The sequence below is a fragment of the Paramacrobiotus metropolitanus genome, unplaced genomic scaffold, assembly GCF_019649055.1.
Source record: "Paramacrobiotus metropolitanus isolate TYO unplaced genomic scaffold, Prichtersi_v1.0 Parri_scaffold0000003, whole genome shotgun sequence".
Classification (NCBI taxonomy): domain Eukaryota; kingdom Metazoa; phylum Tardigrada; class Eutardigrada; order Parachela; family Macrobiotidae; genus Paramacrobiotus; species Paramacrobiotus metropolitanus.
Window position 1 is genome coordinate 1,678,940 of NW_026570223.1, and position 27,615 is coordinate 1,706,554.

The 27,615-nt window shown below is 42.5% G+C and overlaps 8 protein-coding genes across 10 annotated transcripts; 4 read left to right on the forward strand and 4 right to left on the reverse strand.

The window, feature by feature from the left end:
• The first annotated feature begins 357 nt into the window (after positions 1 to 357).
• Positions 358 to 6,083, forward strand: LOC129598878 (lysophosphatidylserine lipase ABHD12-like). The gene is made up of 3 exons (XM_055496967.1): positions 358 to 1,121; positions 4,753 to 5,111; positions 5,608 to 6,083. Exons 1-3 carry the CDS (start codon positions 624 to 626, stop codon positions 5,807 to 5,809), a joined length of 1,059 nt encoding a protein of 352 aa, XP_055352942.1. The 5' UTR covers positions 358 to 623; the 3' UTR covers positions 5,810 to 6,083.
• Positions 1,604 to 4,064, reverse strand: LOC129598866 (sequestosome-1-like). The gene is made up of 4 exons (XM_055496957.1): positions 3,782 to 4,064; positions 3,056 to 3,360; positions 2,256 to 2,871; positions 1,604 to 2,017 (listed from the first exon to the last, which is right to left on the reverse strand). The coding sequence occupies exons 1-4, from the start codon at positions 3,921 to 3,923 to the stop codon at positions 1,890 to 1,892; spliced, it is 1,191 nt and encodes a 396-aa protein (XP_055352932.1). The 5' UTR covers positions 3,924 to 4,064; the 3' UTR covers positions 1,604 to 1,889.
• On the reverse strand, positions 6,076 to 13,427 carry LOC129598856 (OTU domain-containing protein 7B-like). 2 transcript variants are annotated; one of them, XM_055496946.1, is made up of 8 exons: positions 12,986 to 13,427; positions 11,493 to 11,815; positions 10,733 to 10,957; positions 9,823 to 10,049; positions 9,432 to 9,556; positions 8,410 to 8,661; positions 7,255 to 7,943; positions 6,076 to 6,905 (listed from the first exon to the last, which is right to left on the reverse strand). In XM_055496946.1, exons 2-8 carry the CDS (start codon positions 11,788 to 11,790, stop codon positions 6,379 to 6,381), a joined length of 2,343 nt encoding a protein of 780 aa, XP_055352921.1. In that variant the 5' UTR covers positions 11,791 to 11,815; positions 12,986 to 13,427; the 3' UTR covers positions 6,076 to 6,378. The 2 variants fall into 2 exon arrangements, with proteins under 2 accessions (XP_055352921.1, XP_055352913.1); XM_055496938.1 differs by having other exon boundaries at positions 11,493 to 11,790; positions 12,974 to 13,427.
• Positions 13,428 to 13,702: 275 nt separating this feature from the next.
• On the forward strand, positions 13,703 to 18,620 carry LOC129592623 (ATP-binding cassette sub-family F member 1-like). Its single transcript, XM_055488701.1, has 7 exons — positions 13,703 to 14,813; positions 15,240 to 15,436; positions 15,549 to 15,649; positions 15,797 to 16,089; positions 16,287 to 16,874; positions 17,361 to 17,846; positions 18,324 to 18,620. The coding sequence occupies exons 1-7, from the start codon at positions 13,844 to 13,846 to the stop codon at positions 18,488 to 18,490; spliced, it is 2,802 nt and encodes a 933-aa protein (XP_055344676.1). The 5' UTR covers positions 13,703 to 13,843; the 3' UTR covers positions 18,491 to 18,620.
• Positions 18,621 to 18,630: 10 nt separating this feature from the next.
• Positions 18,631 to 19,636, reverse strand: LOC129592644 (cytochrome b-c1 complex subunit 8-like). The gene is made up of 2 exons (XM_055488724.1): positions 19,311 to 19,636; positions 18,631 to 19,014 (listed from the first exon to the last, which is right to left on the reverse strand). Exons 1-2 carry the CDS (start codon positions 19,495 to 19,497, stop codon positions 18,833 to 18,835), a joined length of 369 nt encoding a protein of 122 aa, XP_055344699.1. The 5' UTR covers positions 19,498 to 19,636; the 3' UTR covers positions 18,631 to 18,832.
• Positions 19,637 to 19,784: 148 nt separating this feature from the next.
• On the forward strand, positions 19,785 to 21,523 carry LOC129592633 (soma ferritin-like). Its single transcript, XM_055488712.1, has 2 exons — positions 19,785 to 20,505; positions 21,035 to 21,523. The coding sequence occupies exons 1-2, from the start codon at positions 19,936 to 19,938 to the stop codon at positions 21,242 to 21,244; spliced, it is 780 nt and encodes a 259-aa protein (XP_055344687.1). The 5' UTR covers positions 19,785 to 19,935; the 3' UTR covers positions 21,245 to 21,523.
• A 768-nt stretch (positions 21,524 to 22,291) lies between these two features.
• On the forward strand, positions 22,292 to 25,886 carry LOC129594830 (uncharacterized). 2 transcript variants are annotated; one of them, XM_055491676.1, is made up of 5 exons: positions 22,292 to 22,448; positions 22,671 to 23,099; positions 23,387 to 24,341; positions 24,701 to 25,114; positions 25,566 to 25,886. In XM_055491676.1, exons 3-5 carry the CDS (start codon positions 24,297 to 24,299, stop codon positions 25,620 to 25,622), a joined length of 516 nt encoding a protein of 171 aa, XP_055347651.1. In that variant the 5' UTR covers positions 22,292 to 22,448; positions 22,671 to 23,099; positions 23,387 to 24,296; the 3' UTR covers positions 25,623 to 25,886. The 2 variants fall into 2 exon arrangements, with proteins under 2 accessions (XP_055347651.1, XP_055347640.1); XM_055491665.1 differs by lacking the exons at positions 24,701 to 25,114; positions 25,566 to 25,886 and having other exon boundaries at positions 23,387 to 23,659.
• Positions 25,523 to 27,531, reverse strand: LOC129594839 (uncharacterized). Its single transcript, XM_055491689.1, has 3 exons — positions 27,165 to 27,531; positions 26,173 to 26,511; positions 25,523 to 25,832 (listed from the first exon to the last, which is right to left on the reverse strand). The coding sequence occupies exons 1-3, from the start codon at positions 27,231 to 27,233 to the stop codon at positions 25,770 to 25,772; spliced, it is 471 nt and encodes a 156-aa protein (XP_055347664.1). The 5' UTR covers positions 27,234 to 27,531; the 3' UTR covers positions 25,523 to 25,769.
• Between the last annotated feature and the right edge of the window lie 84 nt (positions 27,532 to 27,615).

A 27,615-nucleotide genomic window follows, 5' to 3' on the forward strand; every position in this document is an offset into this window, starting at 1 on the left:
TTATTATATTGACGGTTTTTAATGACTGCAGAATCATCGTGCATAGGTATTTTCACCGTTGCACTCTGATGAGAGCATGCTGTATGTACGAAATAAATGGTTTTACATCGCTTCTTTTCTAATTTATATTTAAACATTTCGCTTACTGTAATCGCCGGTTTTTCTTATTATACTGTACAATATTCAAGGTTCCGACTTCCGAAGTGTTGGTGAGGCTTAAATTATTACGGTTCACTGCCAAACGCCTTGCCGTGTTATAAGGCAAAAGTGGGCATATGACGTAGTGTGTTGGCTTCGCGCAACAACTCTGTCCACACGAGTATACTCATATTTTGGTAGCAGTCTGTGCGACAGCAATGTATCATATCAGCTTTAATGGAGCGCCAAATTAATTTACTAACAATTTTTTGTCATTTATTATAATCATATTACGCTTTTTGTGGTATTTTATGTCAATAGTATTCTTCTTTTAAAAACTTTCTTATAATCTTTCAACTTGGTGGGCAGCACTTGAAGTGCTTTCTAGATTGTTGGCAAGGCCTTGTGTGACTAGTTTTAATTTTGACTGATTGCTAATAATAAAATAAAACTCCTGGTATTTCTCTTTCGTTTTATCGTACTCCATGGCGTTCAGTTCGTACAGCCCGCACTCATTTGCAAAAGACATCTCCATTCTGCTGACGAAGATCCTCCTGGGATTCGCTACCTTCGTCCTCTCGGTCGGCCTCATCTTCGGCTTCCTCTTCAAATTCCACCCCTCCTCCGTGGGATGGGTGATCTTCATGAATCACATTCATTTTCCGCCGTTCCGCAACTTCTCCGATCTGGCGGTGTACAATCTGCAGGGCGAGAACTTCTTCCTGGACAACGGTCCGGTCGCGCTGGGCGTCTGGCATCTGACCGAGGATGCAGCGACGCCGTTTGTCTTTGAGAAGCAGGCGCAGTGGACGGAACGCCCAGTGGTGATGTACATTCACGGAGCGCAGGGCTCGCGGGCCGCCTATCATCGCATCCAGATGTACCAGTTGCTGCGGCGCATGGGCTGTCCGGTGGTGACGTTTGACTATCGGGGATACGGGGATTCCAGTGGAGTGCCGACGTCCGAGTTGGATCTGCTGGATGTACGTATGTAAGCACTTAGCTAAGCAGTAACAAGCAGCTTGCTGCGTCTACATTAATTGTAACGCAGTTTTAGCATTTTTGTAGTACTTATTTCTTTTTTCCATATATTTGCTTTTCAGATAGGTGTATATACAGTATTCAAATAAAAATTTGAATAAGTGTAGAAGGTTTGTTTTTGTTGATATTTACATTAAATTTTCGTTTTTTTTGTTGTTTGACTTTTGATGAATGCAGCAAAATTGATTGCTTTTTTGAATTTTGATGCTTAAATTGTCGCAAATTTGCAGTTTTGGTTGAAAATGTACTGTATGTTTAAGTGCAGCCAAGTACAGCGAATACTTATTTTGACGAACCGAATTGCTATAAAGTGTAGGAGTTTTGGAGGTTTTAAAAATACAAAGGAGGTGAGAAAAACACAATTATAGATACATCATATAATTACAGAGTACACAAATGCAATACGGTACCAAAAGCTGTCGTGTAACATTTTCTGATTTTAATTGCACTGCGGTAGCAAACAAAAGTAGGCAAAATATTTGCGCAGCGGGTCACGCCACTCAACCGTGGACACAAGTAAAATAGCTCAGATTCAGTTATTTACTGCGCGATAGGAGGATGGCGAAAGAAAGATGAAGAATGCTTGGACATTTAGCGATTATGCAACTAGTCACTGATAAGGAGTATAATACAATATAGTACAACAAGCAGTTATCAATATGGCGAACTGCGAAGCAAAAGCAGAGAAAGCCACATTTGCTGATGATGGATTATTTGATGGAGTCCAGAACGCGCGAAATGTCTCCGTTGTAGTTAGTCAGCAGACGTCGCAGCAGATTTCCCTCATTGCGAAATCCCATATCTTCCATAGCGTGCAGTGCCGCTTCAATGCGCCCTTCTAAAAACAGCAAAATCACCATTTTTAAATCAGAACTGAAGTTTGTTGTGGTACTTTTTGAATAACAACACGGTGATAAAATATAATATTGATCATCCTGCAATTTATTCAGCGTTAACCTAAGCGTTGGGTTATTGCACGGAAATTAACAGACTACTTTGAATAATAATATTTATTAATTCACGGTTCATAAGTATTCGTTTATCGGTGCATAAGTATCTGGAAAAATGTAACTTACCACCCTGTGGCTGTGTTGGCGTCGGCGCCTGGTTATCCGGCGTCGCCTGCTGGAATTCCTTCTTCTCTTCGGTCTCCACGGGCTCAGCCTGCAGATGCGTCCATCCGCCTTCCACTTCCTGGCTGACCTGTGGCTCAGCATCCTGCACCACCGTCTCCGCCACCATGGTCACCGGTTCGGCGACCGGTGTGGCCGTCACGTTGACCGGCTCATCTTCCTTCTTCTCCTCCTCTTTGTTCTCCGCCGCCGGCGCAGCAGCGGCGGTGGCTTCTTGAGCCGCCTGCTGGGCGACGTTCATGGCTTCAGTTACCTTCCTAGCCACATCGCTGATGACCTCGTGTAGTGGACGGTCGATGTTGATGTCCATCTCCACGGTCTGGTCGACCGGGCCCTGTCCGCGGTTCATCATGTGGCGGAAAAACGGCGGAACAAAGGGCGGGACACCGTTGAAGGGCGGCATGTAGGGCGGTGGCATGGTCGGGGGAGCTCCGGGCATGGTTGGTGGTGGGACCATGCCGGGCATCCCGCATGGGCCACGCGCTGAGCGCGGACCACAGCCGTGATGACGGTGACCGCGATGGCCTTCGCGAGTGCCGTATCCATGCGCAAACAGCTTCTGCAAACAGTTAATACAATTAGTTAAATCATATCACAATAATTACATGATTAAACGTTAAGATAGTCGTTATTAAAATATTCCTGTTAAGAAAACCGTCAAAAATTGAAATTTTTCGTAATTCATTAAATTTTATCTAATATTCTAATATAATATTAGATTTTATTAAGATGCATTATCTTACCTTCCATTCGTGGGTGCGTGGAGTGCGCACAGCCAGCATGTCGTGTTCGGGATGCTTGCCCTCGCTCATGCACTTCTCGCACAGATCGTAATCCGGGCACTCCATGCACTTGTAGCGGGTGCCGGCCACCTCGCCCTGGCATCCGTCGCACGTCACCTGACGGTGCACAGCCTTGGGCTCGTCCGCGTTGGACGGCTTGTTGGTCGGGCGCAGGTAGACGCGCAGCGGGGCCCCGTTGGCGCGCGACTCACGGGCATCCTTCAGTTCATCGTCGGAGCCACACACAACAAAGTCGCCTTCCGAATCTAATAAAATATACCATGTAACTAATAAATATGTGTGCGAATATAATTTATTAAAATATAAAAGTTAATGCAATCGTCTCTAATCTCTATGGCGCAACTACGGAATTTTCAAACATTTTAAAAATTTTTATCTTTCAAAACATTTAACTAAATAAGATTATTCGTTACATAAAAACTGGTACGGATACGGAATACTGAAGCATAAAGTCACTTAAAATTAACTAACCTAAGTTTACCGTAGAAGAAATGATCACGTTATTCACAATCCGTAAATAAAAACCAGAAACTGAGACATCGACTTTCTTTAAGACGACCTTTCTCTTTCGTCTGGTAGCGGTTTGTTTTGAACTGGCCTGAGTTTCACTTTTAAAAAAACATTTCTCAGACCCTTCATCGTTATTTCGATAAACATAAATCTTACCTTGCCAAAACAGGCGAAAGTTATCGCGGCCAACGAGATGGCGAACACGTTGCTCCAGCGCAGCGTAGTTGGTGTTGGCTTCCAAATTGAAACGGCGGATTTCGCCCTCAGGTTCAATGTAGAGCTTCACTTGCACGGCCATTGTTTGACGCGATGAAAAATATTACCAACGATAGGAGAAAAAAACGCTTAGCACAGATTCCTCCTTTTGAGTTAAAATTCGCAAAACGTGCTGAGGTGAGCGTCTGAGCGAAGTCTGAACCAAACAAACTACAGATGATTTTGCCCTGCACGAATCTGGTGTTTATATGCGGAGCGAAAGCGCTCAATCACGCTTATCGAGGATGATTCAGCATGACGAGCATAGTGCCATGTTGTAGTTAGCAGGATGCCGTAGCGGATTGGTGGACACGTGAAATTTGTTTTTAGCTAGCCAATTAGCACAGGCAGTGGGCTGAGTCACCGTGCTCATACGTACACGGACGCTGCTGTGTGATATCAGAATCAGAGCGTGTCTTGACGGTTCGGGAATGTGTTGGAAAAAGTGGTCATCTTAAAATTTCGTTTGCCAGTCATTTTATGATGTCATTTATTTTATTATAAAAATATTTAATTTTTAGTAAGAAGGTTTTTCTGCAAGTACGGAGATTTATGTGTATGTTAACGTTGTGTTTTAATTTGGAACTGAATTATGTCCAGCATTTTTCTCGAAACAGATGCTACCAAAAAGAATTAAATGGTAATTTCGGCTGCAACAGAATTGAAAATGGCATCTTTGCTTGAAAAAAATTATTATCATCGGTTTGCAGAGAGCAGTGCAAAAGAAAAAAATCCGCACTTACATTATGTACAGCAACGTTTTGCAGAAAATGATTCTGTTGCGTGTCGCAGCCGTACCAACTCAAATTAAACGAGGCCGTATTTTTCTCACTCTCCATGAATTACGAAAATTAATAATAATAAATGTGTAGGATGCATCCGCGGTGTATCGGTGGGCCGTGAAGAAATATCCCAACCGTCCTATTTTTTTCTGGGGCCATTCCCTGGGCACCGGTGTATCGGTGCGCCTGGTGCAGACTCTGGAAGCGGCCAGCTCACGCATTTCCGGTCTCATCCTAGACAGCCCATATTCCAGTATGTTCGATGTGATGCGATCCAGTCCGCTGTTATTCCCGTTCCATCAAGTGCCGGCGTTTACGGAGATTTTGTTGGACGCTCTGGAAGAGGTGCACATGACGCTGAATAGCTCGGAGAGGGTGCAGCACACCCGTGTGCCTCTGCTTATCCTGCACGCGGAAGACGACTGGGTCATTCCCGTCAGTTTGGGAAGGTAATACAAATTAACCTAGATTCCTCGGTCATTGTATCTTTTAAATGATTTGTTTTGTCAGTACAGTATGGGTGTTACGTCTCCATTTTCGTTTTGTAATTTTCCGAAACCATCGGCTTACAAAATTAATGGTATATCGCGTGCAACAACTCATTCTTTAATTCAATACTTTTCTGGTACTTTTTAACTTTTACGTCGTTTTTGGTACAAGCAGCCCTTTTCAAAACTATTATTCGAAAATCAGAGTACATTTTCAAAACTGTTATTCGAAAATCAGAGTACATACTCGTACCTACAGTGTAGTAGATATTTTTTGTAATTGCATTAGCAACTAGCCGTATTATACGTAGATGGTGAAAAAAATGTAGTGTAACGGCAAGTGCACAATCTTGTTTAATAACAGTTATGAATTTTTTTTAATTCTGTGACATCTGGTTATTCTGGCTACAAGTGCTGAGTAGCTGTAAGAAAATTCAACCGGTGATTTAAATTGTAGGAAACTGTATGATGTTGCCAAACAGCGAGGAGCGAATGTGGTGACGGAATTCGTCGAGTACAGCCGGGAGTTCAAATACGGCCATCGTGGTATTTACCGTGATCCCAATTTGCCGGTTATTGTGGCCGATTTTATGTCGCGGTCGCTCGAATGGAGAGATTCTCCGCAAAGTTTCGAAGTCGACATTGAACCGCAAACATGATTGTGAATTCCCGGATTATGCTGTGAAATTGCCAAACTACCTGCTGTGAATTATACTGATTGCTCAAATTTAAATTCTTTCTTTTTTGCCGTTTTCCAGTTATTATTCGAATTTGTATACCTGTTTGATTGTTGAATACTCGTTTGTGCCTTTGTGCTCGTCTATAGTTTTTACAGTCTTGTTTTCTTTGTATGGTAACATACGATTATTTGGTGATTGTTTCGAATGCATTTGCAGATAGCTGGAAAAGAATAAAAGAAGTCGTTCTTGCGAATTTAGTTTTATTCGTATATACAGGTATGCCACCGTCACTATACAGATACAGAAAATAAATACAGTACAGTAACATTATGCACATAACAGCAAAATTCCATGCACCCTTATCATTTAGTTTTATCCTCGTGTGCACCGGCCAAACCCAACCAAAAAACACAATGAAACTTTTATCAAAAAAACACCACATAACAACGACGCCGCTCTGTGTAAAACTTTACCAAAAGGAAACTCGAAGCCCGATCCACGCCAATCAAAAAAATACTCTTCGCGAGCCCCTATTTCTCACCCACCCGTCACCTGAGGGCGACATTCTTCGACCGGTAGCACTGGGAGCACAGCCACTCATTCTTCTCCCGCCCGAAAAACGGACAGTTCTCCGTGGCACACCGTCGCACTTCGCAGTCCTCCTCCACCGGGCGGAAGCGCGCCGAACTGATTTCCATCGGGTTGGGCCGGGGCAGCTGCGGCGTGCTGTTCCCCCTCACCGTCTTTAGATTATTCAACACCGGCAGCTCCTCCTTGGCGTTACTGGCGTAGAAGGTGGATTTGCCGATGGTGGTCGTCTCCCGTTGGGCGCGCATCTCCTCCACCTGCGTTTTCTGCCGATTATAGCAGCCCGCGCACAGATAATTGTTGGCTAACGAGCCCAGATTGTCGCAACCGATGTTGGCGCACCGCAGGCTGCCGTTGGGCAGCTGGAGATTGTCGCGCCGTTCGCGGTCTTTGAGATGCTGAGCGAAACGGGCGCGTGCAGCGGTGAGGTAATTACTTATCATCTCCGAGTGGAACGATGTCTCCTCATCGCATGATAGCAACGAACCTGTAAGAAAATTATCAGCTTATTAAATGAGGAAACTGGTAATCGAAAAAAAGAAGTCCAATCCTTTTAAGCAGTACTTTACAATTCAGTCTCTATGGCAATATCTACAGGGAAATAAAAGCGCCTGTCCTTCCACTACAACTCCGTCCACATTGGAAGTAATATGTATTTATTGTATTACGTAATATCAGGCTGTGCTTGAGGCCTACAATTTTTTCAACTGAGCACTCAACATTGGGACTCGTAAATAAATTCAGAATAATGCAACATTCACAATTTCACAACTCCAGCTAATAAAGTTAGTAACTGAAGCTCCAGTTATGACATAATTTGCAGCGCAATTGCTTACCTAGAACCGCACTAGACGCATTCAGCATACCGCCTTCCGGAACATCCTTCACAGTCTCCATCTTCCACCGGCAACTCCCATTTTCCCCTATCGTCTCCACCGACCCCACCTTCTCCTTTTCCTCCACCACCCCGTTGACCTTCTGCTGCAGCTGCTGGGCCACCGCGTTCTTCTCCTGCGCCCCCTTCACCACACCCACATCGTTCTCCTCACTGGTGCGCCGCGTCAACTTAGAGATGCTGCGCTTCAGCTTTTGTTTGACGCTCTTCATATGCTTCCCAATCCCCGTTTTCCCTTTACTGACATCACTCCGCCCGCCCGAAGAACTCTCGCTCTCATTGGAATCCGCCGTGGAGCGGCGATCATCCACACCCGCATTGGACGACACACTGTCCTTGCCCTTGCCCACCGCCGTCACTTTCACCAGATCCAGGTAGGTGAGCAGGACGTGCAGTTTTTCGGCGGCGGAGATGTTGGTCAACCGGTGGATCACCTGCGGATCATTGTCTTCGTGGCCCCATTGGAAGGATTCGCCGGGGTCCACCAGGAAGAGGATGGGAAGGAGTTGGCCTTGGCTGTCGGTCACCGGTATAACGGCAGGGAGGTCGGCGTCGGCGGTCGGGGTGTCGCGTTTCATGGGGACTAGAGCGGAGAAGTGGGCCGCGTCGTAGGCTAACACCAGAGGTGACCTGTTAGAAAAAAGCGTATGCAATTCGTCATTTACGAACTTTCTGTCAACGCATTATAGCCTCAAACCAATTCTAATCTATAAAAATAAAAAGAACAAAAAGGGAATTTGTTGATCCAAAACAGATTTATTGATACGTTGATATAGAAAAAATTTACACTGCCTACTCGTAAAACATTGGCTATGGTTATATCACGGTTTTTTCTTCATAAAACCTTAAGCCAACAGTTAAACGGTAATCGAGCAACCAAAGGTGCATCTGCACTACGTTGCAACCTGCAGTACATTAGTCGGAATTCACCCCATGACGATGTCATTTCAAATATGTGCGGCTGTAACTGACGGAAAAAAATGATTTCAGTACATGATGGCTAACTATGTATACTCGTATTTTCGTTGCAAATGCTTCTAATAAACCGTTCTCCACTACAGTAATTTCCTCAAAGATATAAGTTTCCTAGTTTTACCGTCGGCAATTTTTGGGATCGCATCCCAGGGGTAGGTAGATCCCTCCGAAAGGAATCGGCGCCAAGGGCTCTCCGGCACTATCCCGCAGATACACCTCGGCAATGACGATGATGGGTCGTTTGATGGCGTAGGCCAGTGCAAACACATGCACCTCCTCAAGACTCTCATACTGAGTATTATCATCGGTGCTATCATGACAGGATGCCGGACCAGTTGTCTCGCTCTCCTTCTCTTCAACCACTGCCAGGCCACTGGAAAACAACAACAGGTGAGCCGTACTGGATTACGGTCAAGTGCACACTACCGGTTGGATGATGCGCCTGCCGCCATCGCAACCTAGTCATGTGTCGCATGCTAATCGTGCACATAGAAATATCAGCTGCTTGTATCGGATACGGATCACTTCATGTGCATCGTATAACAGTTTTTCCGTCAAGCCCAGATGAAACCGATATAAACACCAAGTTAATTAAGCTAGTTGCCTTAGTTGTTTCATTCAAATTACTTAATTCTGGCAGTAATCCGAATACGTTGAGATGACTGTATGAGGATGAATTTTTCGAAGACCAAAATAAGCACTTCTATGAATAATAAGAAAGAATTAACAGGGTCAGTCAGTTTTTTTTTCAAACGGAAAACTTTCAGCAGCTCTGCATCGATCCATTTCTATCACTATGTACCGAAATAGTAGCCAGTAGTGCGAAAACGTGACTAACGCTATTATGAAATATTTTAACACTAATTTTAATCTGAGACAGCAACATTGACGGTTCAGTGTTCTACTAATTTTACAACCACACTAAAAAAACAGCATTCACTAAAATTAACCAATCCGTTACCGAGATATGTTATGCGTAATGCAAGCTGCACGCTCAATAATTCAGGAATAGGTTACTCCGGATGGTGACACTAGACTATGATATTTCAACGATCCGCTTGTTTTACAACTTCCATAGAGTCGTTCATTCCATAAAAGTAAAAACAGTGCAATTATACAACAACATATAAATAAATAACTTACTTTTTCTTGGGAGAATTCTCGCAACAAATATAGTTGTGCACCCTGCTGCGCGGCTCCGTGGAAGACAATTTCAGGATATTGAACCATTCTTTATCCCATTCCGACTCGGTATAAGTTAGGCCACTCTGAAACATAAAAATATTATGTCTTAAAATACTATATGCAAAGCTGATAACGATCAAAGATCATCAAGCATACAAAGGCAAGCAGAACAAGCTGAAAAGAACAGTTACTGCTCACTAACAAGAAGTTTTCATATTATTGACACTGTACACAACTACTTGTAGTTGTAGCGAAAACGCCTTCCAAAATCCCATGTAACACTGGTTGCCTGAGACGAAAACCTTCGTGCTACTATTTAGTTGCTTAATTAATTAGTAGCATGACCCACCTGTTTGTTCAAAATGGTTTGATGCCATCGCCACCGCCTATAAATGGCCGCCTCGTACTCACTACGGCTGAGGATGTGGTTCAAGGATTTCCGCAGCGTCAGTAGTCGATCATGGAAGCCCCAAATGCCCAGGGAGGCGGCATGCAGCAGACAGTTCCCGTCGCCGGTGGTGGCCAGCGGAAGTAGGCGTTGGCAGGGTTTCGTATCAGCCCACCAATTCAGCCGACCTATACACAGACCCCACGTTAAGTACTTATCATGTGTACCGTCACCGTGTTTATTTTATATCATACGACCTATTTTTCGGCCAACATCACATTATTGCAGTTTGTGCAATGCGCCGCGTGTTGATTATGCCCGTTCATCAAAATCGTTCTCTTGCTAGACAGTCTAGAAATCGTCACATGCATTACCTAAGCGACCAGACAAACATAATTTTTTATGGCTTCTTTGCTGGCTGGCTTAGAAGGTGTAGTGCAGCGCCTGCCAATCCTAACTTCATGCGATATTTATGCCATCTTACATAAGCAATGAATAAATTTCATACAGCGGATGGCCTTTTTAAAAAATAAAGCGAACTAAAATTTACAGAAGAAAAAAATAACAATGCTTAAAGTACTTCTCGCACATTCTCAATATTAACGCTGCAATGCGACAACAAGCTTACTGTTATTGCATACTAAGTTTTTGCGAAATACTTTGTAAACTTCAACAAACATTGCTAACGGAACGTTGCTGCCACAAAAACAATGTAGAAAAACTGTTATGGAAAAACTGCATATAATCAGTTTGAATCAACTAAGATACAGAGTTACGGTACAAGTACTGCATCTCATGGCCATGTCACAGAAATTATTAGACAACTTTCCACAACAGAATACTGAATAATAAGCGTTCACTGCAAACGAACCTGCTTGTTCCAGAGAGACCAATGTAGCCGTCTCAATGAGATCATTCTCCACAAATGCACGAAAATCTTCCGGCTGAATAACTGTCAAATCCGGAAGAGTAAAGGTATGGTTAGGCACACAGGCTGGGTCATCCAGGGTGAAACCTTTGGCTACTTCACTGCGGGCACGGGTTACCAGCGCCAGATTCTCCGATGCCCGCGATATTCCTCGACTCCACTTACGCCCTGCATAACACAATTATAAATAAATAATTGTTAATTACAAATATTTGGGATAACTCAAGAGCACTTTGCATTTATCGCACCGCACGTCACTTCATACTTCATACCCCATATTAATCAAAAACTAAAATTTTAAAACTTAAATTTCGCAAAATATAACAAGTAAAACATGGAACAAGCAAAAACCAAGATCACAGATAAACTTTGTAAGCAAAAAAAGCAAAGATGTAATTTTCTCGAAATTTGACAAAAAAACAGTTCTACTTTTTCCAGTTTTTTAAACTTTACAAAGTACTTGAAGTACTAGTATATGCGCGAGCACTAAGTTCTCGATAACGCAAGAACCAATTAGTATTTACAGAGCCATCCATCTACGTCCTCTACGCAACAGTACAGCAAACGATGCACACTGCTTACGAGAATTGCCGATAGCAAACCGCAACAATTGCACCTGCCCACATTTTACAAAGCTCGCATTTAAAATTTCGTCAACTATCAAATTTTACGTAATTATCACGCTTTGCCGTTGATATTTTACCGGCTGTGTCCTCCGAAATCTCCACCGCATCATTTTTCTGGAGAATAGGTCGTCCAACGGGAATAATGATGTTGCCCGCGCTGTCCACTCGTCCAGCCGGTTGGTCAGGGAATCGTTTCGGTGAGGGCAACGAGGGGCTGGTCTGCTTGATTCCCTCGCGGAGTCTGGCTGTCTTCAAGGTGGTGACGGCTTTCAGTGCCTCCTGGGGGTCCCAGGAATGACTAAGGAGGATATCCTGCGCCACCGCCGGCTCCAGTCCTGTCTCGTTGACAAACTCCGATAAAATGATGTCAGTCATCTACGACAAGCACAGGTTAACCCATGTTAGCAACTCGTAAAGTATGGAAAACAAATTGCATTAATCATTGATCCTGTTCATGGAAACGGCGCCGTAAAAGCATTCTAATCAGCTTCTGGTGAATGTTATCGTGAAACCACAATCAAGCCCGGCCCAAAAATATTAATATTATGCAATGATACTCGTAGAAACATTTTGCTATCTGGAAAATATCCGCTTGGCACAGCACATTCGCAAAGGCCCGACTAAAGACATGTCCTTTTTTTAACAGTCAAGTTTCAACGATCAAAAAGCCATTTTCCAAATTATTATTTAAATAAATGCACAAATCGTGAAAAATTACAGTAAAATACAGGAAAAAAGGACGCCAGAAGATGGCCATCTTGAACAAAACCCGACAAAAAACGCCGCTCATAGTAGTTTTACCCAGTCAGCGGAAGCCGCAAAGCAAAGGCGAAAGCAGTTAAATCCGAAACATTATTTGATGCTTTTCGGCTATTTTATAAATAAATTAACAATAAGTAACACCCGTGTGTTGTATCGACAGTAAATAATTATAGCTTGTTCAAAGAAAATGTCGAAATCTCGAACAATTTGACTTTTATTTGAGCTCGAAAATCTAGCTTGCTGAAAGCGTTCATCGCGATTACAGTGAACTACTAAATTCACACAAATCTCCGATGCCCAAAGGCTAACTTTAATAAATAACTGGTCGAAAATGCATAGTCTGACTGCTTAAATAACAAATTTAAATATCTGAATTTCTCATTTTGCGGTGAATGCTGAGAATAATATATTCTTACTGATCTTACAGTCTTTTACTGCCAAAAAGTACTATGCCTTCAAGGCTTAATCAATCAGTCCGAAACTGGCATGCAGAGTGGCATGCCTTATGGTATCAAACTACTTACTTCATAACTTCAACCCAAACAACAATGTGTGGAATCAAAAGACAAAAATCAACAACAATATATTTTTGCCGCTGCCTGCCCAACAGGCGAAGAACACGATTTCGACCACACCTGTCACCTAGATTTTATGATACGTATCTTTTAAGTTTAACTATCGAATGGGGAGAAGCTCCATTATTAATTAAAAAGAAAAGCATTTCCACCATGTTCTGACATTAGATGATTAGTGGTGTTTAACAGTTTAACGGTTTAAGCACCTTGTTCCTTGTTACCTTGTAACGCAGGAACCATTCCTCAGACGCTATTTATTCCCCCACGGCAACGGTCACAGCAAAACGGAAATACAATAACAATAACCAGGAAATTCTATTCCAACAGGTAGCAATGATAATAATCATAAAATCACATGAACGGGATGATAAGCTCCATGAGGAATCACACAAAAAACCGCAAACCGCGGCTTCCGTTGATCCGATTTTACACAGGGTGCATTCAAACAATCGCTACCGAATCCAACAACATTTCCACTTTGCATCCTATCAATCGATATGTAGATTTTTCCGCTAAACTCAAACAAAAAAGAATAACCATAAAAAGCAAAGTAAAAACAAGTGGAGAAAAACTAACACTGACCGTAAGCGTAAAACAAACGAAATACAACAGTCAACGACTCAACATAGAAACCAAATCAACTGGAAGTTTTAAAATCCTGAACATTTGTAACCAGGGCCCTGCCGTCTTTTGGTTTTTTTCATAGACCGTACGGCGCCGTTTAGTCGCCATTCGCATTTCAAGTTCAGGGGTACAGGAATGCGCTGCCTTTCGCAGTAAATACCCATAAGCTATCCTCACAAGCCTAAACATTTGGCGCAGACTGTGCGTTTTCCAGCACCTCCACTTGCGCATACCGTATGCGCAAGTGTACGTTTGCCGTACGCCAATGCGTACGCTATGCGTCACTGCGCAAACATGCCCAGGCAGTCGGTAGCGATGATTTCATCAGACAGCCTCTGAAAAACATTTTTCAAACTGTTTTAAAATCAGATAAATCACCGATTCTGGAGTTTTCAGTCTTCTGTGATATGGTTTTATAGTTTATTTTGACAGTTTATTTGGTTTTTATAACTATTTAATCGGAAAGAATGAAGGGTAAGAAGGACAAGAAGAATAAAGCCGACGCAGACGAAGCTTCTGCATCTGTGACTGTGAAATCCGAACAGATGGACGACTCTGCCGAGGAGACCAAAGTCAAGAAGGACACCAAAAAAGAAAAACCACCGCCTGCCAAACAGAAACCGCCCGCTAAGGACGACGTAGCCGATATGTCTGAGGAAGAGGCTAAGCCTAAGAAAGACAAAAAAGCCGGAAAAGAAAAACCCAGCGCGAAGCCAGATAATGAAGAATCCGATGATGCAGCCAAAGCAGCAAAAAAGGATAAAAAGAAAGATAAAAAGAAACCCACAGCTGCCCCCGAGGAAAATGATGAGTCCGAACCCGAGATGAAGACGAAAAAGGATAAAAAGAAGGAGAAGCCCAAACCAGCGGAAGAAACCCCTGAAGATGAACATTCTGAAGAGGAAGGTAAAAGTAAAAAAGACAAGAAGAAGAAAGGAAAAACTACCGAAAAATCCGAGGACGGAGAAAAGGTAAAGGTGAAAAAGGGGCAGAAGGATGTGGAGGCTGGGGATCATCTGGAAGATGACGATAAGGGGAAAAAGAAAAAGGAGAAGGCCGCAAAAAATAATGAGGGTGAAGAGTCAGAAGACGAGGTGAAAGAGAAGAAGGACAAGAAAAAGGGAAAACCGAAGGGAAAACTGGGAAAAGCTGGAGCTAAAGTGGACAAGGAGGAGGCATCGGATGAAGAAATGGCCGCGAAAAAGAAGGGGAAACCCGCAGTAAAATTTGTGGAGAGTGATGAAGAGTCGGATGAGGAGGAGGTTAAACCAGTGCCGAAGGGAAAAGGTACGGGGAAGAAGACAGCTGCTCGTGTAGCTAATGCTTTTGCTGCGCTCGATATCGAGGATGATGATGACGATGAAGAGGATGAAAAATCGGAGGATGATTCTGAAGATGATGAAAATACCTCGAAGAAGAAAGCAGCTCAAGTCAAAGGTAAATTCTCATAATAAATTTCTTAATATGCTTGTTTTGCAATTTCTGAAAATTAAATGTTACCGTTTTGCTTAAATTTTACTCTGAGACAACATAACCAGAGTCTTGAAACATTTTTGAAAACACACTACAGAAAACGCACCCGTGAAATTTTTCCTAAGCGATTACATAACCTGGAATGCGTTTAGATACTTATGTTCCAGTACGCATGGAGTTTTTTTTCTTGAAGTAGCATCTGAGAAGTAATCAATATTTTGGTAAAGACTAAGAGATGAAAATTATTAGTCCTTGCTACTGGTAAAATTTTATTACTTTTTTGAATGATGAAATCTGGAATCGACATACTTTCGGATTCGGATCTGCTAGATGGCTCTTTCTAATTGGTTACCACTTTTGAGCAATTGTTCATTCGGATTTTTTTTACAGCCGAACCGGTTGAGGAGGGCCCCAAGCTTACGCGGAAGGAACGCTTGGCGAAGGAGAAACAGGCGAAGTACGAAGCGGAATTGGCCAGCCGAGGGCCTGGCGCTTCTTCCGGTGGAGGCGGAGGAGATCAGTTTAGTGTGTCGCAGCAGACGAGCAAAGTATCTTCGCAGAATCTGGAAAATGCCGTCGATATCAAGGTTTGTTTTATCACCAAATACTTCGGTAACCTTGTATGTGTTGTGCTTGACATTATACCTCACTTCGGTGCATGTTAGAAACAGTAGTGAGTTTTGATTTTTTTTCGTTTAGATCGAAAAATTCTCTATTGCTGCTCGCGGCAAGCAGCTGTTTGACAATGCCACGTTATCGATTACTCAGGGACGGCGATATGGTTTGGTCGGACCAAATGGGTAAGTTTTGGACGAGCTGATTTGAAGTTTTTACTTTCCGGATGCATATGATTCGGATGCATATAAGATGACTGATGAATGACTGTAGTTGCACACTCGCTGCTGATCTGCGTTTGACATAAATTATGATTAGTATGCTGCTTCTAGGCATGGAAAAACAACCTTGCTACAACACATTGCCGGTCGTCAGTTAGCCATTCCTCCTAATATCGACGTTCTTCTCTGCGAACAGGAAGTGGTAGCTGATGCGACACCCGCTGTTGATGCGGTGTTGAAAGCTGATACCAAGCGGTTGGAATTGCTGGCGCTGGAGAAGACGCTGACCGCCGATTCCGCTAAAGGGGATCTGAAAGCTACGGAGAAACTACGGGACGTGTACGAACAATTGGCGGCTATCGGAGCGGATTCCGCTGAAGCCCGAGCGCGTCGTATCTTGGCAGGTGAGATCAGATCAGCCAACAACAAACGAAATTCTGTGGGAAATATACGGATTACAAGTTGTAGCTTGATTAATTGATGTTATTTTTAATTTTTACTTTGCGTTGATTTTGCCCTGCTATAGAAGGAATTCGGTTTTTGCTGCTGTGGACAATGTAAAAAAAAACTAAAACAATTTTGAAGGCAAGCTTGCTTCTAGGTCTGGGTTTTGATGTGGAGATGCAGACTCGTCCAACAAACCAGTTTTCCGGTGGTTGGCGTATGCGTGTATCTTTAGCACGAGCTCTATTCATGGAGCCGACTCTCCTTCTCCTTGATGAACCGACAAACCATTTGGACCTGAATGCCGTCATCTGGTTGGACAATTACCTGCGGAATTGGAAGAAAACCTTGCTGATTGTGTCTCACGACCAGAGCTTTTTGGACAATGTCTGCACGGACGTGGTGCATTTGGACGAAAAGAAACTATACTATTATCGCGGCAACTACACCCAGTTCAAGAAAATGTTAACCCAAAAACGGGCGGAACAGCAGAAAGAATACGAAAAACAGGAGAAGAAATTGCGAGAACTGAAGAGCTCGGGCAAAAGTACCAAACAAGCTGAGGAAAAGACAAAAACAGCGCTGGCGAAGAAACAGGAGAAGTCGAAGATTGGCAAGAAAAAGAACCAGGAGGATGATGAGGATCAGGGTCCACAGGAGCTGTTAACGCGCATAAGAGAATATATGGTGAAATTCCGGTTTCCTCAGCCGACGGATCTGAACCCTCCCATTCTGGGTGCTTTCAGTAAGTGTTGGCTTTGGATGCACACTTTCGGTTACTGTTTGTCTGTTATCAACTGTTTGCTTCCATGACAAATCATAAGCGAGCATAAGTAGGGTAAAATCAATATAGAAAATTTAGACTGTATCCGTAGCGTAGTGGTTAGAGTTTAGGTATTGCTGTTCCGACAGCACAGGTTCAAGCCCAACAAGGAAAAATTTTATTCCTGTTTACTGCGCTTCGTATGTCAGAAAATTATCGAATAAAATTGTAGTAGTGCGGCTTGCTCGATGATGACAATTATTTAGATGACGAGTCCTAAACTATGTGCGGACATGAGGCATTTGTCTGAAAGAGCTCGCTTTTTGTTTGGATTTAGCTTTTGTTCTGATACTGGTGGTACTGGTTGGTATTGTGTAGTAATTTTATATAGTGTTAGTATGTACCGGTGTTAAGTTAAAATCGAGTCTTATAATATAATAGTGACATTTATTTTGTTTTACGAAACAGACGTAACATTCGGATATGCCAATCAGCCGAACATTTTCGAACGTCTGGATTTTGGTATCGACATGACGTCCCGCGTGGCCATTGTGGGGCCGAACGGTGTGGGCAAAAGTACCCTGCTCAAGCTTTTATGCGGTGATATCCAGCCGGTGCAAGGCGAAGTGCGGCGGAATGCCCGTTTGCGCATTGGGCGCTTTGATCAGCACAGCGGAGAACATTTGAGTCTGACCGAAAGTGCGACGGAATATCTGCAGCGGTTATTTAATCTGAATTACCAGGAGGCTCGACGGCGGTTGGGACAGTTTGGATTGGCGGCGCATGCGCATACCATTAAGATTTCCGATTTATCCGGTGGACAGAAGTCGCGTGTGGCACTAGCGGAGTTGGCGGGGCGGGCTCCGGATGTGTTGGTATTGGATGAACCGACGAATAATTTGGATATCGAGTCGATTGACGCCCTGGCAGAAGCCATTCGGGAATTTTCCGGAGGTGGGTTCGCTTAATTAATTGATGTATTAGGAAGTGCGCTAGCACGGTGGCAGTGAGTTCTGAGTCGAACCTGTCCGTCGTTTGTAAAATGGCGGCCTGCCACGGCTGTGCATAAATTCTTTCGTTTTTTTCCTAAGAGGCCTGATCAAGCATTACGTTAAATTAATCGAATCTGTAATCAGTCCCCAAATGCATTCGATAACGTTTTTTCCATGAAGTGTAAAAAGGACAGGTTTTTTTGCGTGAATTTGGTTAGCATTTGAGTTAGGTTTCACGTATTTGTTTTGTGTGTTTTTTAAGCCCCTGTCTACACGTTCGAGTACAGTGTAGGTTCGGTTTTGGAAACGCATTACTTTGTTATATTTACGAGTGTGTTAGCTTGAAAATGTATGTTAATGTAGCGTGCTGTTCCTTTTTCTATGATCATTCCCTGTTTTACAGTATGTAATTATTGTCTTATACGAGGTATCTTACTAGGTGTGATTTTGGTAAGCCACGATGAGCGATTGATTCGTGAGACCGAATGCCAGTTGTGGATTATCGAGGACAAAACGATAAACGAGATCGAAGGAGATTTCGATGATTATCGTGGAGAAGTTTTGAAAGCGTTAGGTGAAAGTGTTGTAGGACCGAACGCCTCTTAAAATATTATATTAACTAGTAATGATGGATAATTTCTTCGAATGTGACGGTGTTCTTTGTGCACGATTCTGGGTTTGGAAAACTGGTGATGCTGAGTTGGCATAGGGTTGGATTATTAAAAATGTTTGTGAACCATCCACGGTCTGATTAGCCAATGTTATTTATTACATTCTGCCGCTAAATACGTTACTTAACTTTTTTTACAAACAATACCTTATAATAAGCACACGCACACTGGCAGTCAAAAAGATCGCCATCCAAATGCCAACTATTGTTCACATAACACTGGTCATCCTTGCTACGTTATCCACAATAAGCTTGCACGGAGCAAAGAAAAACCGTATTTACTTCTTCTTGGATTTCAGTTCTGCAGCTTCTTCTTGGGCTTTCTTCTTGAGGTATTCAGCATGCTCGGGAGAGGCTAAGTATTCTGCGTACTCATGCTCGTAAAACTTGGGATCCTTTCGTACCAACTTTGTATGAGTCGTTTCCGCCCAGTCGTAAATAGCGTATCCGATAAAGAAAGCTGCAAATTAAAACCGATACAGAATCATTCCTTGTTTAGGTTTGTTACACTTCATAAAAACGTGCAAACTGAATCAGTAAATCATTACAAACGACTTTATTAAGAACAAACTATTTTAAAAATCATAAAAATATTCATTAACTTTCAAAACCGGAAGGACCTGCAACTTCTCTGTTCACCGCGTAATAAGCAGAGAAACCGTAACAGGGAACGCACAAATTAAACGTTGCTGGTACACCGAAAATCCCCAAAGAATCGAAATATTCATTTTAAATGTGACAACTCCGTTAACTTACGGATTCCAATTCGGAAAAACTGTCCTTTGATACGGCGAATAGTATTAGGGACTCCATGGCTTATCCATCCGGCGAATATTCGCTGCTCGAAGGGCGACAGAGAATGGGTGATCACCCCTCGAAAGTGCGCCATGTTGCCCCACACATCATGGCCGACGCCAGGCGGGCCGTGACCGCCACCACCCATGATGCCCAAAAGTCCTAACAAATATTCAATCAAAATCAAAACTGGAAGAAAGGTGAAGTCGCAAAAATATTCGCAAATTCAGATCACAATGCGACTGCGCTCTCGATGGCAATCCTGGATTTTTGAGTGTAAAGCTTGACAGACGGCGTCAGCCCCCTTGCTTGGAGGTCTTAACGTAACTGCCCTGCCTTCTAAATAATCTGACAAACAATGGTCTGCGAAAGAGACGAACGCCCATACGACGGCTGTTTAGTTCATCAGATTTATAAAAATGTGACGTGCAAAAACGATAAAATCCGAAAAATGTTGTTCGATTTTTAAGATTTCGTTGTTTTTGTAAGTAATTTTGTCCTTTGGTGGTTAGGTTTGCATAGCAGATACAGAAAATCTTTAATTTTTGGTTGAATTGATCATATCTGTGCTGCATCGGCTACAGAAATGTTGCGATCCTTAGCCCGATTGTGGCCACATGCCCGTCTGGTATCGGGCACGTCTTTCCTAGAATCCCGCGCAGCCGTGCCTCTCCTTCACACCGTGTCTTTCTCTTCCCACAAAGACGCTCGCACTCCAGATTCCTCCCCGAACCCCCATGACTGCGCGACCGACCATCTCGGGCAGAGTTCCTCGAAGAAAACCCACTCGCTGGCCCGTAGTAACTTCCACAAAGACACGGAGCAGGCGCTGAACAAGCAGATCAACCATGAACTGTCGGCGCACTACACGTATCTGGCCATGGCCGTGTACTTTGACCGCGATGATGTGGCACTGCCCGGCTTCTCCAGTTATTTCTTCGATAAGAGCCTGGAGGAGCGCGGGCATGCCATGATCTGTGCGCGCTACCTGAATAAGCGCGGCGGTCGAGTGAAGTTGGAGGATATTAAAAGCCCGAAGAAGTGCGAGTGGAAGACGGGATTGGAGGCGATGGAAGAGGCCCTGGAGATGGAGAAAAGCGTCAATGAAACGCTGATTGAACTGCACCGGATCGGCAGCGAACACGGCGATCCGCAGGTAAAAAAAATGCATCTTTTTTGAATCTCAGCAAGTTATCGCAGCCTTCTGCTTGCGAATCTTTTAAGCAAATTTTAATTTACTTGAACATTTTCCACAGAGGCAGGGCTTCTTATGCCTATAATCTTATTAGAGCTTGCATGTATATAGTTAATTTTATTATTTTGTAATTTTTATATCCTTGCGTTTTCATGATTGCATCGAAAAGACCGGAAAGGATATTATTTTGGGGTTTTTTCAAAAAATGTGTTTTATTAATTGTGACCCTCGATGCTCGTACAGAGTGTACTGTATATCTACATGTACATACTATAGAAGTATGCACAAATCACGACAGACCAATAAAGCCGATTTGCAGGTACTACCATACACGGTGCCACAGCAGTGTCAGTTTTTAGTTTAAAATTTTAAACCATGGTTGTGAAATAAATGCAGCTAAATGTTAGACATAACTGACATATATTTAGCAGTACGCAACATGAATGGAATAATTAGCGAACAGATTCAATGTTCATGTTTTTATTTCCAGCTGACCACTTTTGTGGAGGATAATTTCTTCCAAGAGCAGACGGAAGACATAAAAACCCTGGCGAATTACGTCGGCATACTGCGTAAAGTCGGGCAGGGACTGGGTGAATTTGAGTTTGACTACGAGATTCTACGGAAGCAAGGCGAACTGAAGAAATTTACGGCGGCCGCGGAAAAGAAAGGCCCTAACAATCCCGTGCCCGGCCCGTGAAAAGCTTTAACAACGGCGCATCGCATTTCATTTCTTGGTGATTTCCGGTAGTGGTTTAATTAACATTTCACTACAAATCTTGAAAAGTTAATGCTTTTTTGTACGCTTTGATCGCTGGGATAAAGTGACCTTCACAACCTGTATAATTTCAGATTTAAATGCCGAATTTGCGAATGGGTTTTTCCTTACTATTCAAGTGATAACGTTTTTTTCGGAAGTGTAGGATATGAACATGAGCTCCAAACTATTGCAACTGTTAATGATAAAAATCATTGTGGACATATCGCCCATGTGTTGTGAACTGGTGAAATCCACTTCTTCCGATCCGGAATTCTTGCGTATTGCATGGAAATAGTCAAATAGTGGTAAATAGTGGCATCCTATAATTCATATTATTGCACATACTTTAGGATTTAGGAGTAAGTTGCTTACGAATTACGATGCAAGCCTCGAAAGTGATAACTTGTAAAGCTGCAAATGCTAATTTATTTCGTATCCTCTCTGTTGAGTCTATTCCAACAATTTTATGCAAAATAATTACAATGATACCATAACCGATGAAAATGTTGGAAAACATTAACTTCCACTGTGTGCTTCAGTTCAAATTCTACGTAAAATTTAATGATTACGGAGGAAGTTGCGCTGGCTTTACATGGTAATTTAATCAGTAGTATGATATTTAATTAATACAGTTCATGTTTGGCGTAATAAAATTGTAATACGAATTATGCAATACATAGAACAATGTCTGCGTGTTTGACCAGTAAGTGCATGTTCCCCAGCTGTGCGACAGGGAGGCCCCGCTGCTCCGCGGGGGTATTTCTCGGCATTGCATGCCTGGGAAATAATCGCTCTAAATGCCAAAAACTATTCCACAGCGCATAAAACAGACGTCATCATGGAAACGTAAAGCAAACAGTCTATGAATCCTGATTAATAAGCGCAAATTGTCGTTAATCAGTTTGAACGGCAGGTTCCGGTTATAGTTGGTTTATAGTTCTGGAAAATTTTTGCATATTTAATTATGTATCTCATATCTAAGAATGCAGAAGCAGTATATATATCATGCTTCGAAACTACACGGGAAATGGTTAGGAATAGCACAATACAAGTGCTGTAAATATAGATATTGCTGGAATATATTTGTGTATTGTGCTTTTTTATCATGGCCGCACAACGGTTCTACGTACTCCTCGCCGGTGTGGTAAGCATTATTTGTTTGAAAACTAACCCTAGCTACATTTTACCTAATTTGCAATAAAACAGAATCAGTTTTTGCAGCAATTGTGAGCAACGAAATACAGATATTACCAGAAATAATTTCTGCTCTATTGTGATACACGCAGTTTTAATACTTGATTCATGTACCCAAGCTATTAAATAATGTGATTGAGCTATTTTTCGATGTCTTTGGAAACTTTTCTAGGCTGTTTTGCTGGTCGGCATAAAAAGCGACGTGAAGACAGTGAAGCCATTAAACGGCAACCGTATCCGCACGGTGGAAATCCCGGAGAATGAACCGATGACCTTTGAATGCAGCAATGCCAATCAGCCGTATATGGACCTGAAATCCGCACTCTTCCTGGAAACTTACGTCTTTGATAAAAAACAGCAATCATGCCGGCTGACCCCGAGCTTCTGCCAGCCCAGTTCCAATCTACTGCGCCTTCCGGACGGGATTGCACCCATGTTCAGCGACTGCTTCAACCAGCGCACGTGCACCTTGTCCTTTGATAAGACGGACCGGATGTCTTTGGGTCAGTGCGGCCTGGCCACGCCTATGCGGCTGGTGGTGACCTACAACTGCTCCGATGTGCAAGTGGAGCTGCCCAAGCCGGACGAAACACTGAAGAATGTAAGTCAAATGTGTATAGTACATTATTATTTTATTATCGAAATTACGTAGTCAAGTGCGCAGCGTGCATATAAAAATAGTTACTTACTGCTTGCGCATTTTGTTTATCTCATGACTGGCTTACTGTACATGATAACGACGTTCTAACGACTTTCATAAACCCTTGTAATTACGAGGGTTGTAAGCACAACAATGATTACTGCACTTGTTTGGAGTGCAAAACCGCATCATAAGCACATCATCATTGTTGATTCTTAATTATTGTTAACCAATATGGCCTGTTGTAGGCATTGTTTGATAGCCCCTCCTGCAACATGAACTCCAAATTGCGACGAGCTTGCGGCTAACGACTCTGAGTTTATTGTCATCCTCAAATATATCGGCCAACTCCCTAGTCTAATCCTTAAATAATGGTCATATCAAGGTTATATTGTCAGGATATGAGTACTTCTAGTGTACTTACTTTCGAAACCAGTAATGAATACTTGGACTTACGTGTACGTACTTTATAAACGAACGTCGAACTACAAATTAATAAAGGTACCAAACATATTTTGGTAATCTACACAGATGAATGTTGAAATTTATGGATATGCGCTTACCTAAAGCCGGCTAAAGGTAAGAGTTCCAAAAACGATTGCGCACATGCTCACTTGTACTGTACCTACTCTAAACTTAAACGATCTCACAATATTGTCTGTCGTCGGCATTATATGTAAGTTCCCAGCGTGATTAACTCCATGGAACAATACCATAAAAATGAACTAAAATCGTTTTATCACCGCCAGGCGCGCCACTAAACCGAACCTTTGTCAGGAAATTTAACCCCGAACACGTTACGGATCACAAGTACAGACTCTGTATGTCGATCAACTAGCACTGTCGTGTTTTGAATTTTTTTATTAAATTGTTGAGTCCATTACCATTTGGTCCAATCCAATGCCGATAAATTCACAAAAAATAATGTTCTCGTAATTCATGTGGGTTGTAAAACTTTATGACCTTTGTGTATACGGTCTTTCTTTAAGTTCCGGTTTATAATGGCTGGCATGTAACCGGTGCAGCAAGGTAGTTAACAAAGTCTCATTTCTCGGTTTTACTCAACATCACGCATTATAATGTCCTGCACTTTAAACACTGCTCAGAAAACAGTCGCAGATATTTATGTACTAGTACCGTTTACACATCACCCAGAAGATGGCCGGATGGTACACGCATATGAAACATTTATATGTCATTCTGGTAAGACAAAGTTTTTAATTTGTTTTCATGTAAAATTAAAATAATGCTTATATCTATATCAAAATTGTTTGTAGGGTTACTATCTTACGTACAATAGGGTGCTTAGCGTCTTATCAGTGTTGCCTATTAATTTCATTTACACATGCTACAATCTACAATAATACGATACTAATGTTATACGAGCATTAATTGTAGACTCTTGTACGTTCATAACATTATATACGAGTAGATATTGTTCTTGTACCGGTGCACGTGTATATATGTACTACGTGTTATTGACGATTATAGTACAGTTCGATTCATACTTTCGAAACTTTTGATTAAGCATAACTCTAAAAAGCTCAGGATTGTGGATGTAGATAATTGGCGGCATTTTTGCCGCTCACGCCGTCAGCACAGTCGTCACATCGTACTCGGATGAGCGCGAACGCATTGTGGAGTTCGCTGAGGACGAGGATGTGGAACTGCAGTGCAGCACCAACACGGAACCCTATATGAACATAGTCTCGGCGCGTTTCATGGAGTCCTACCAGTACAATGTCAAGTCCGGACGCTGTCAGATCTCGCCGACCTTTTGCCAGGGTACTACCGTGCCGATTATGGAGTCGCAGCTGGGAAGCTGCTTCAATACACCGTCCTGCCAACTGCGCTACACCAGAGCCGACCGGCAGAGAGCGTCCAACTGTGGATTATCGATGCCCATGCGACTGGTGGTGAGTTTCAGTTGCCATCACAAGCCGGTACCGAAACCGCCACCACAGAAACAAGTTAATGTATGTCGATCTACTGTGTGCACAATATAATTCCAGTAAACCTGATTGAAATTCTTAAGAAAACTAACGATTAACAATATCGCATGTGGAATGATACGTGATAGTGCCAGTTCATAAAGGTAAACACGTATCCGATTCGTGAAATCAGAAATAAAATTGAAATCATAGAAAGTAAAAGTCTACGGACTGTAAGTATACGGACCGTGGTGAAATACAAACAAAACTGAAAGTGAAAGCACAAAGCATTTATTTCTTATGCAGAATTGTAATCCGTTCATCATTTATTCAACGTTTACAGTTATGAACTAACAACATTAATTTGAATAAAGTGTAAAATATAAACATTAAACATACAGTTACGATTTTTATTTTCTTCAGTTATTTTAAGAATTCGGTTGCACGCAGGAAATCGTTACAATTTAACGGCTTACAGTTGTTTTTTTGTTTGCAGAGTATGTACAACTCTGCCACGTGCGGACTGTCATTTTTCCGGAAACTGTGCGGCTGATAAAATATTTTCAAGGCATGGTCAAACAATCTTTGCTGTTCTTTGTTTTATAAAAAGAGCTACATTGAGTTTGTCCTTGAAACCATGCACTTTCATCTGATGTCTAACAAAACCGCTGCAACGAAATAAAAATCCAAATATGACAGTTTAACGACAGTATCTTGAAGATCGCAGTGACTGGCAGACGGACGGAAGTTTCTTTTTATCTCCCTGCAAAACGGCCAGCGTTAAGCTTGATTGATTCGTACATATTAACTGGATTCATTTGCGTAAGAAAAAAAAATATTAGTAAAGAATTTATCAAGCTTCGTAATAGTTACTTGCACTGCAGAACGTCTGTTTAGGTATATAGCAGCCGGAATACTACAATCGTTAGCCGTCATCATGATAAGCCTATTTATTATTGATCATGGTTTACTTCAAGTTTACTAGGAAAGCGCGCTAACAAGCCAAACAAGCCAAAACAATACAGAAACATGCAAAATAATTTTCTACGATTAAACTCATTAAACGAACAGTTACCTCGAGTTTAACCGTAATGTAATGTTACCTGTTTGTTGACGCTGACCACTTTGGACCGGACGCAGCGGTACATCACCACCAGTTTCATCTTGGTCTTCCCACAAGAACTGCCCAGATCCTGCTTACTGGCGGATAACACACAGGATTTCTTCCCATCACAAGCCCACGATAAGAGCTCCCGGACATTGTCGCCGTTGCAGGGTGCGCGGCTGTCGGGCGTCGACCGGTCCGGCCGGAAGTAGGAGTTGCCGATAATCAGGGACGGGAAGTTGGGACTGCAGGCGATGGTCTGGCTGGAGCCTTCCTTTATTTCCAGGGCTTTGTGGCCGGATAAGGGAATGTCTTCGGTGGGGGATGAGTAAACTCCCTGCAGAGATGAACATGCTGGTACAGATACTTACAATACTAAGTTTACGTGATATGTAACTATGTAAAGGCATATTTCTATATGACTATAACCATAATTAAAAAGCTTAGCAGAAAGCCGAAAAGCATCTGTCATTAAATTATCAGTCAAGGAAAAAACGGTATGCAAAGGAAAACAAGGATTATTTTGCTCTGAGCTTTGCACAAGTAATACGCTAGCCAAAGCGTAGATGTGTTCTGCCATACAACGTGAATGATAATAATCGGCATCTGCCACTGCGCTACAAAACTACGTTAGTTATAATTTGTTCTCGTCGACACAGATATTGAACCTCGATTATGCATACGAACTTTAACGAATTATTGTAGAAAGCACATTAGTCAACAATCTTCAGAAAGTCGTCCGACAGCTATTATATATTTAAATTTCTCAAACCACGGCCGTCGGACAGTAATGAGCCAGTGACCTATGTACAGAGAATGTTTGACAAAATGAATATCATTATATCAAAAAAATTTAATTAGGTGTTCGGAAAATACTGGCTATACTAACGTAAGTTAAAACGCACTATCGTAAATGGCTAAAATGAAGAAAAGCCGGAAAATGTTAAAAACTATTCCAAAAGTCAGTTTCAAAAACCCGTTCTGACTTACCGTGCCCCCAACTGACACAAGGACGAAAACAAGGAGCAACTTCGGATATCCCATTGTCATTCCAAGCATTCAGCCACCAATACCGTGGGATTTGTCTGCTGCCAGTCGAATCACTTCGTCATGCCGTTCAAGGGAGGAACGCAAAATAAGTTATGCGGAACAACAAAGAGCAGCCGAAGCCGCTGCAGCGCGGGGCCAACAAACACGTGCAACGGTGGCGGCGGTGCAGGTGCGGCATTTCGGGTGACATTTCACGTTTATTCGTCCTGAGAAGTAACAGTTGAATGGAACGCTCTGTTCGACGCCTGCGTCGAAAAAGCCTCAAGGTATCCACATCACAAACAAATCCATTTCAATATTACGGAACGCAACAGCAAACCAGAAAATCATTAATCAGTTACGCCACTTACGTAACCCCACAGTTACACCTTGCCCATCAAAAGCCCGCGTT

Coding starts and splice junctions, on each gene's coding strand:
- LOC129598878 (XM_055496967.1), top strand. CDS start 624: ATGGCGTTCAGTTCGTACAGCCCGCACTCATTTGCAAAAGACATCTCC. Junction 1,122..4,752: donor CCGAGTTGGATCTGCTGGAT/GTACGTATGTAA, acceptor ATAAATGTGTAG/GATGCATCCGCGGTGTATCG. Junction 5,112..5,607: donor ATTCCCGTCAGTTTGGGAAG/GTAATACAAATT, acceptor TTTAAATTGTAG/GAAACTGTATGATGTTGCCA.
- LOC129598866 (XM_055496957.1), bottom strand. CDS start 3,923: ATGGCCGTGCAAGTGAAGCTCTACATTGAACCTGAGGGCGAAATCCGC. Junction 3,361..3,781: donor CTTTCGCCTGTTTTGGCAAG/GTAAGATTTATG, acceptor ATATTTTATTAG/ATTCGGAAGGCGACTTTGTT. Junction 2,018..2,255: donor GCCAACACAGCCACAGGGTG/GTAAGTTACATT, acceptor TGCTGTTTTTAG/AAGGGCGCATTGAAGCGGCA.
- LOC129598856 (XM_055496946.1), bottom strand. CDS start 11,790: ATGACTGACATCATTTTATCGGAGTTTGTCAACGAGACAGGACTGGAG. Junction 10,958..11,492: donor GATTTCGGAGGACACAGCCG/GTAAAATATCAA, acceptor TGTGTTATGCAG/GGCGTAAGTGGAGTCGAGGA. Junction 7,944..8,409: donor GATCCCAAAAATTGCCGACG/GTAAAACTAGGA, acceptor TTTTTCTAACAG/GTCACCTCTGGTGTTAGCCT.
- LOC129592623 (XM_055488701.1), top strand. CDS start 13,844: ATGAAGGGTAAGAAGGACAAGAAGAATAAAGCCGACGCAGACGAAGCT. Junction 16,090..16,286: donor AGCGCGTCGTATCTTGGCAG/GTGAGATCAGAT, acceptor GCTTGCTTCTAG/GTCTGGGTTTTGATGTGGAG. Junction 16,875..17,360: donor TCCCATTCTGGGTGCTTTCA/GTAAGTGTTGGC, acceptor TTTACGAAACAG/ACGTAACATTCGGATATGCC.
- LOC129592644 (XM_055488724.1), bottom strand. CDS start 19,497: ATGGGTGGTGGCGGTCACGGCCCGCCTGGCGTCGGCCATGATGTGTGG. Junction 19,015..19,310: donor GTTTTTCCGAATTGGAATCC/GTAAGTTAACGG, acceptor TTTAATTTGCAG/CTTTCTTTATCGGATACGCT.
- LOC129592633 (XM_055488712.1), top strand. CDS start 19,936: ATGTTGCGATCCTTAGCCCGATTGTGGCCACATGCCCGTCTGGTATCG. Junction 20,506..21,034: donor GCGAACACGGCGATCCGCAG/GTAAAAAAAATG, acceptor TTTTATTTCCAG/CTGACCACTTTTGTGGAGGA.
- LOC129594830 (XM_055491665.1), top strand. CDS start 22,410: ATGGCCGCACAACGGTTCTACGTACTCCTCGCCGGTGTG. Junction 22,449..22,670: donor ACGTACTCCTCGCCGGTGTG/GTAAGCATTATT, acceptor AAACTTTTCTAG/GCTGTTTTGCTGGTCGGCAT. Junction 23,100..23,386: donor CGGACGAAACACTGAAGAAT/GTAAGTCAAATG, acceptor GGCCTGTTGTAG/GCATTGTTTGATAGCCCCTC.
- LOC129594839 (XM_055491689.1), bottom strand. CDS start 27,233: ATGCTTGGAATGACAATGGGATATCCGAAGTTGCTCCTTGTTTTCGTC. Junction 26,512..27,164: donor TTGTGTCAGTTGGGGGCACG/GTAAGTCAGAAC, acceptor TCATCTCTGCAG/GGAGTTTACTCATCCCCCAC. Junction 25,833..26,172: donor TGGTCAGCGTCAACAAACAG/GTAACATTACAT, acceptor GCCGTTTTGCAG/GGAGATAAAAAGAAACTTCC.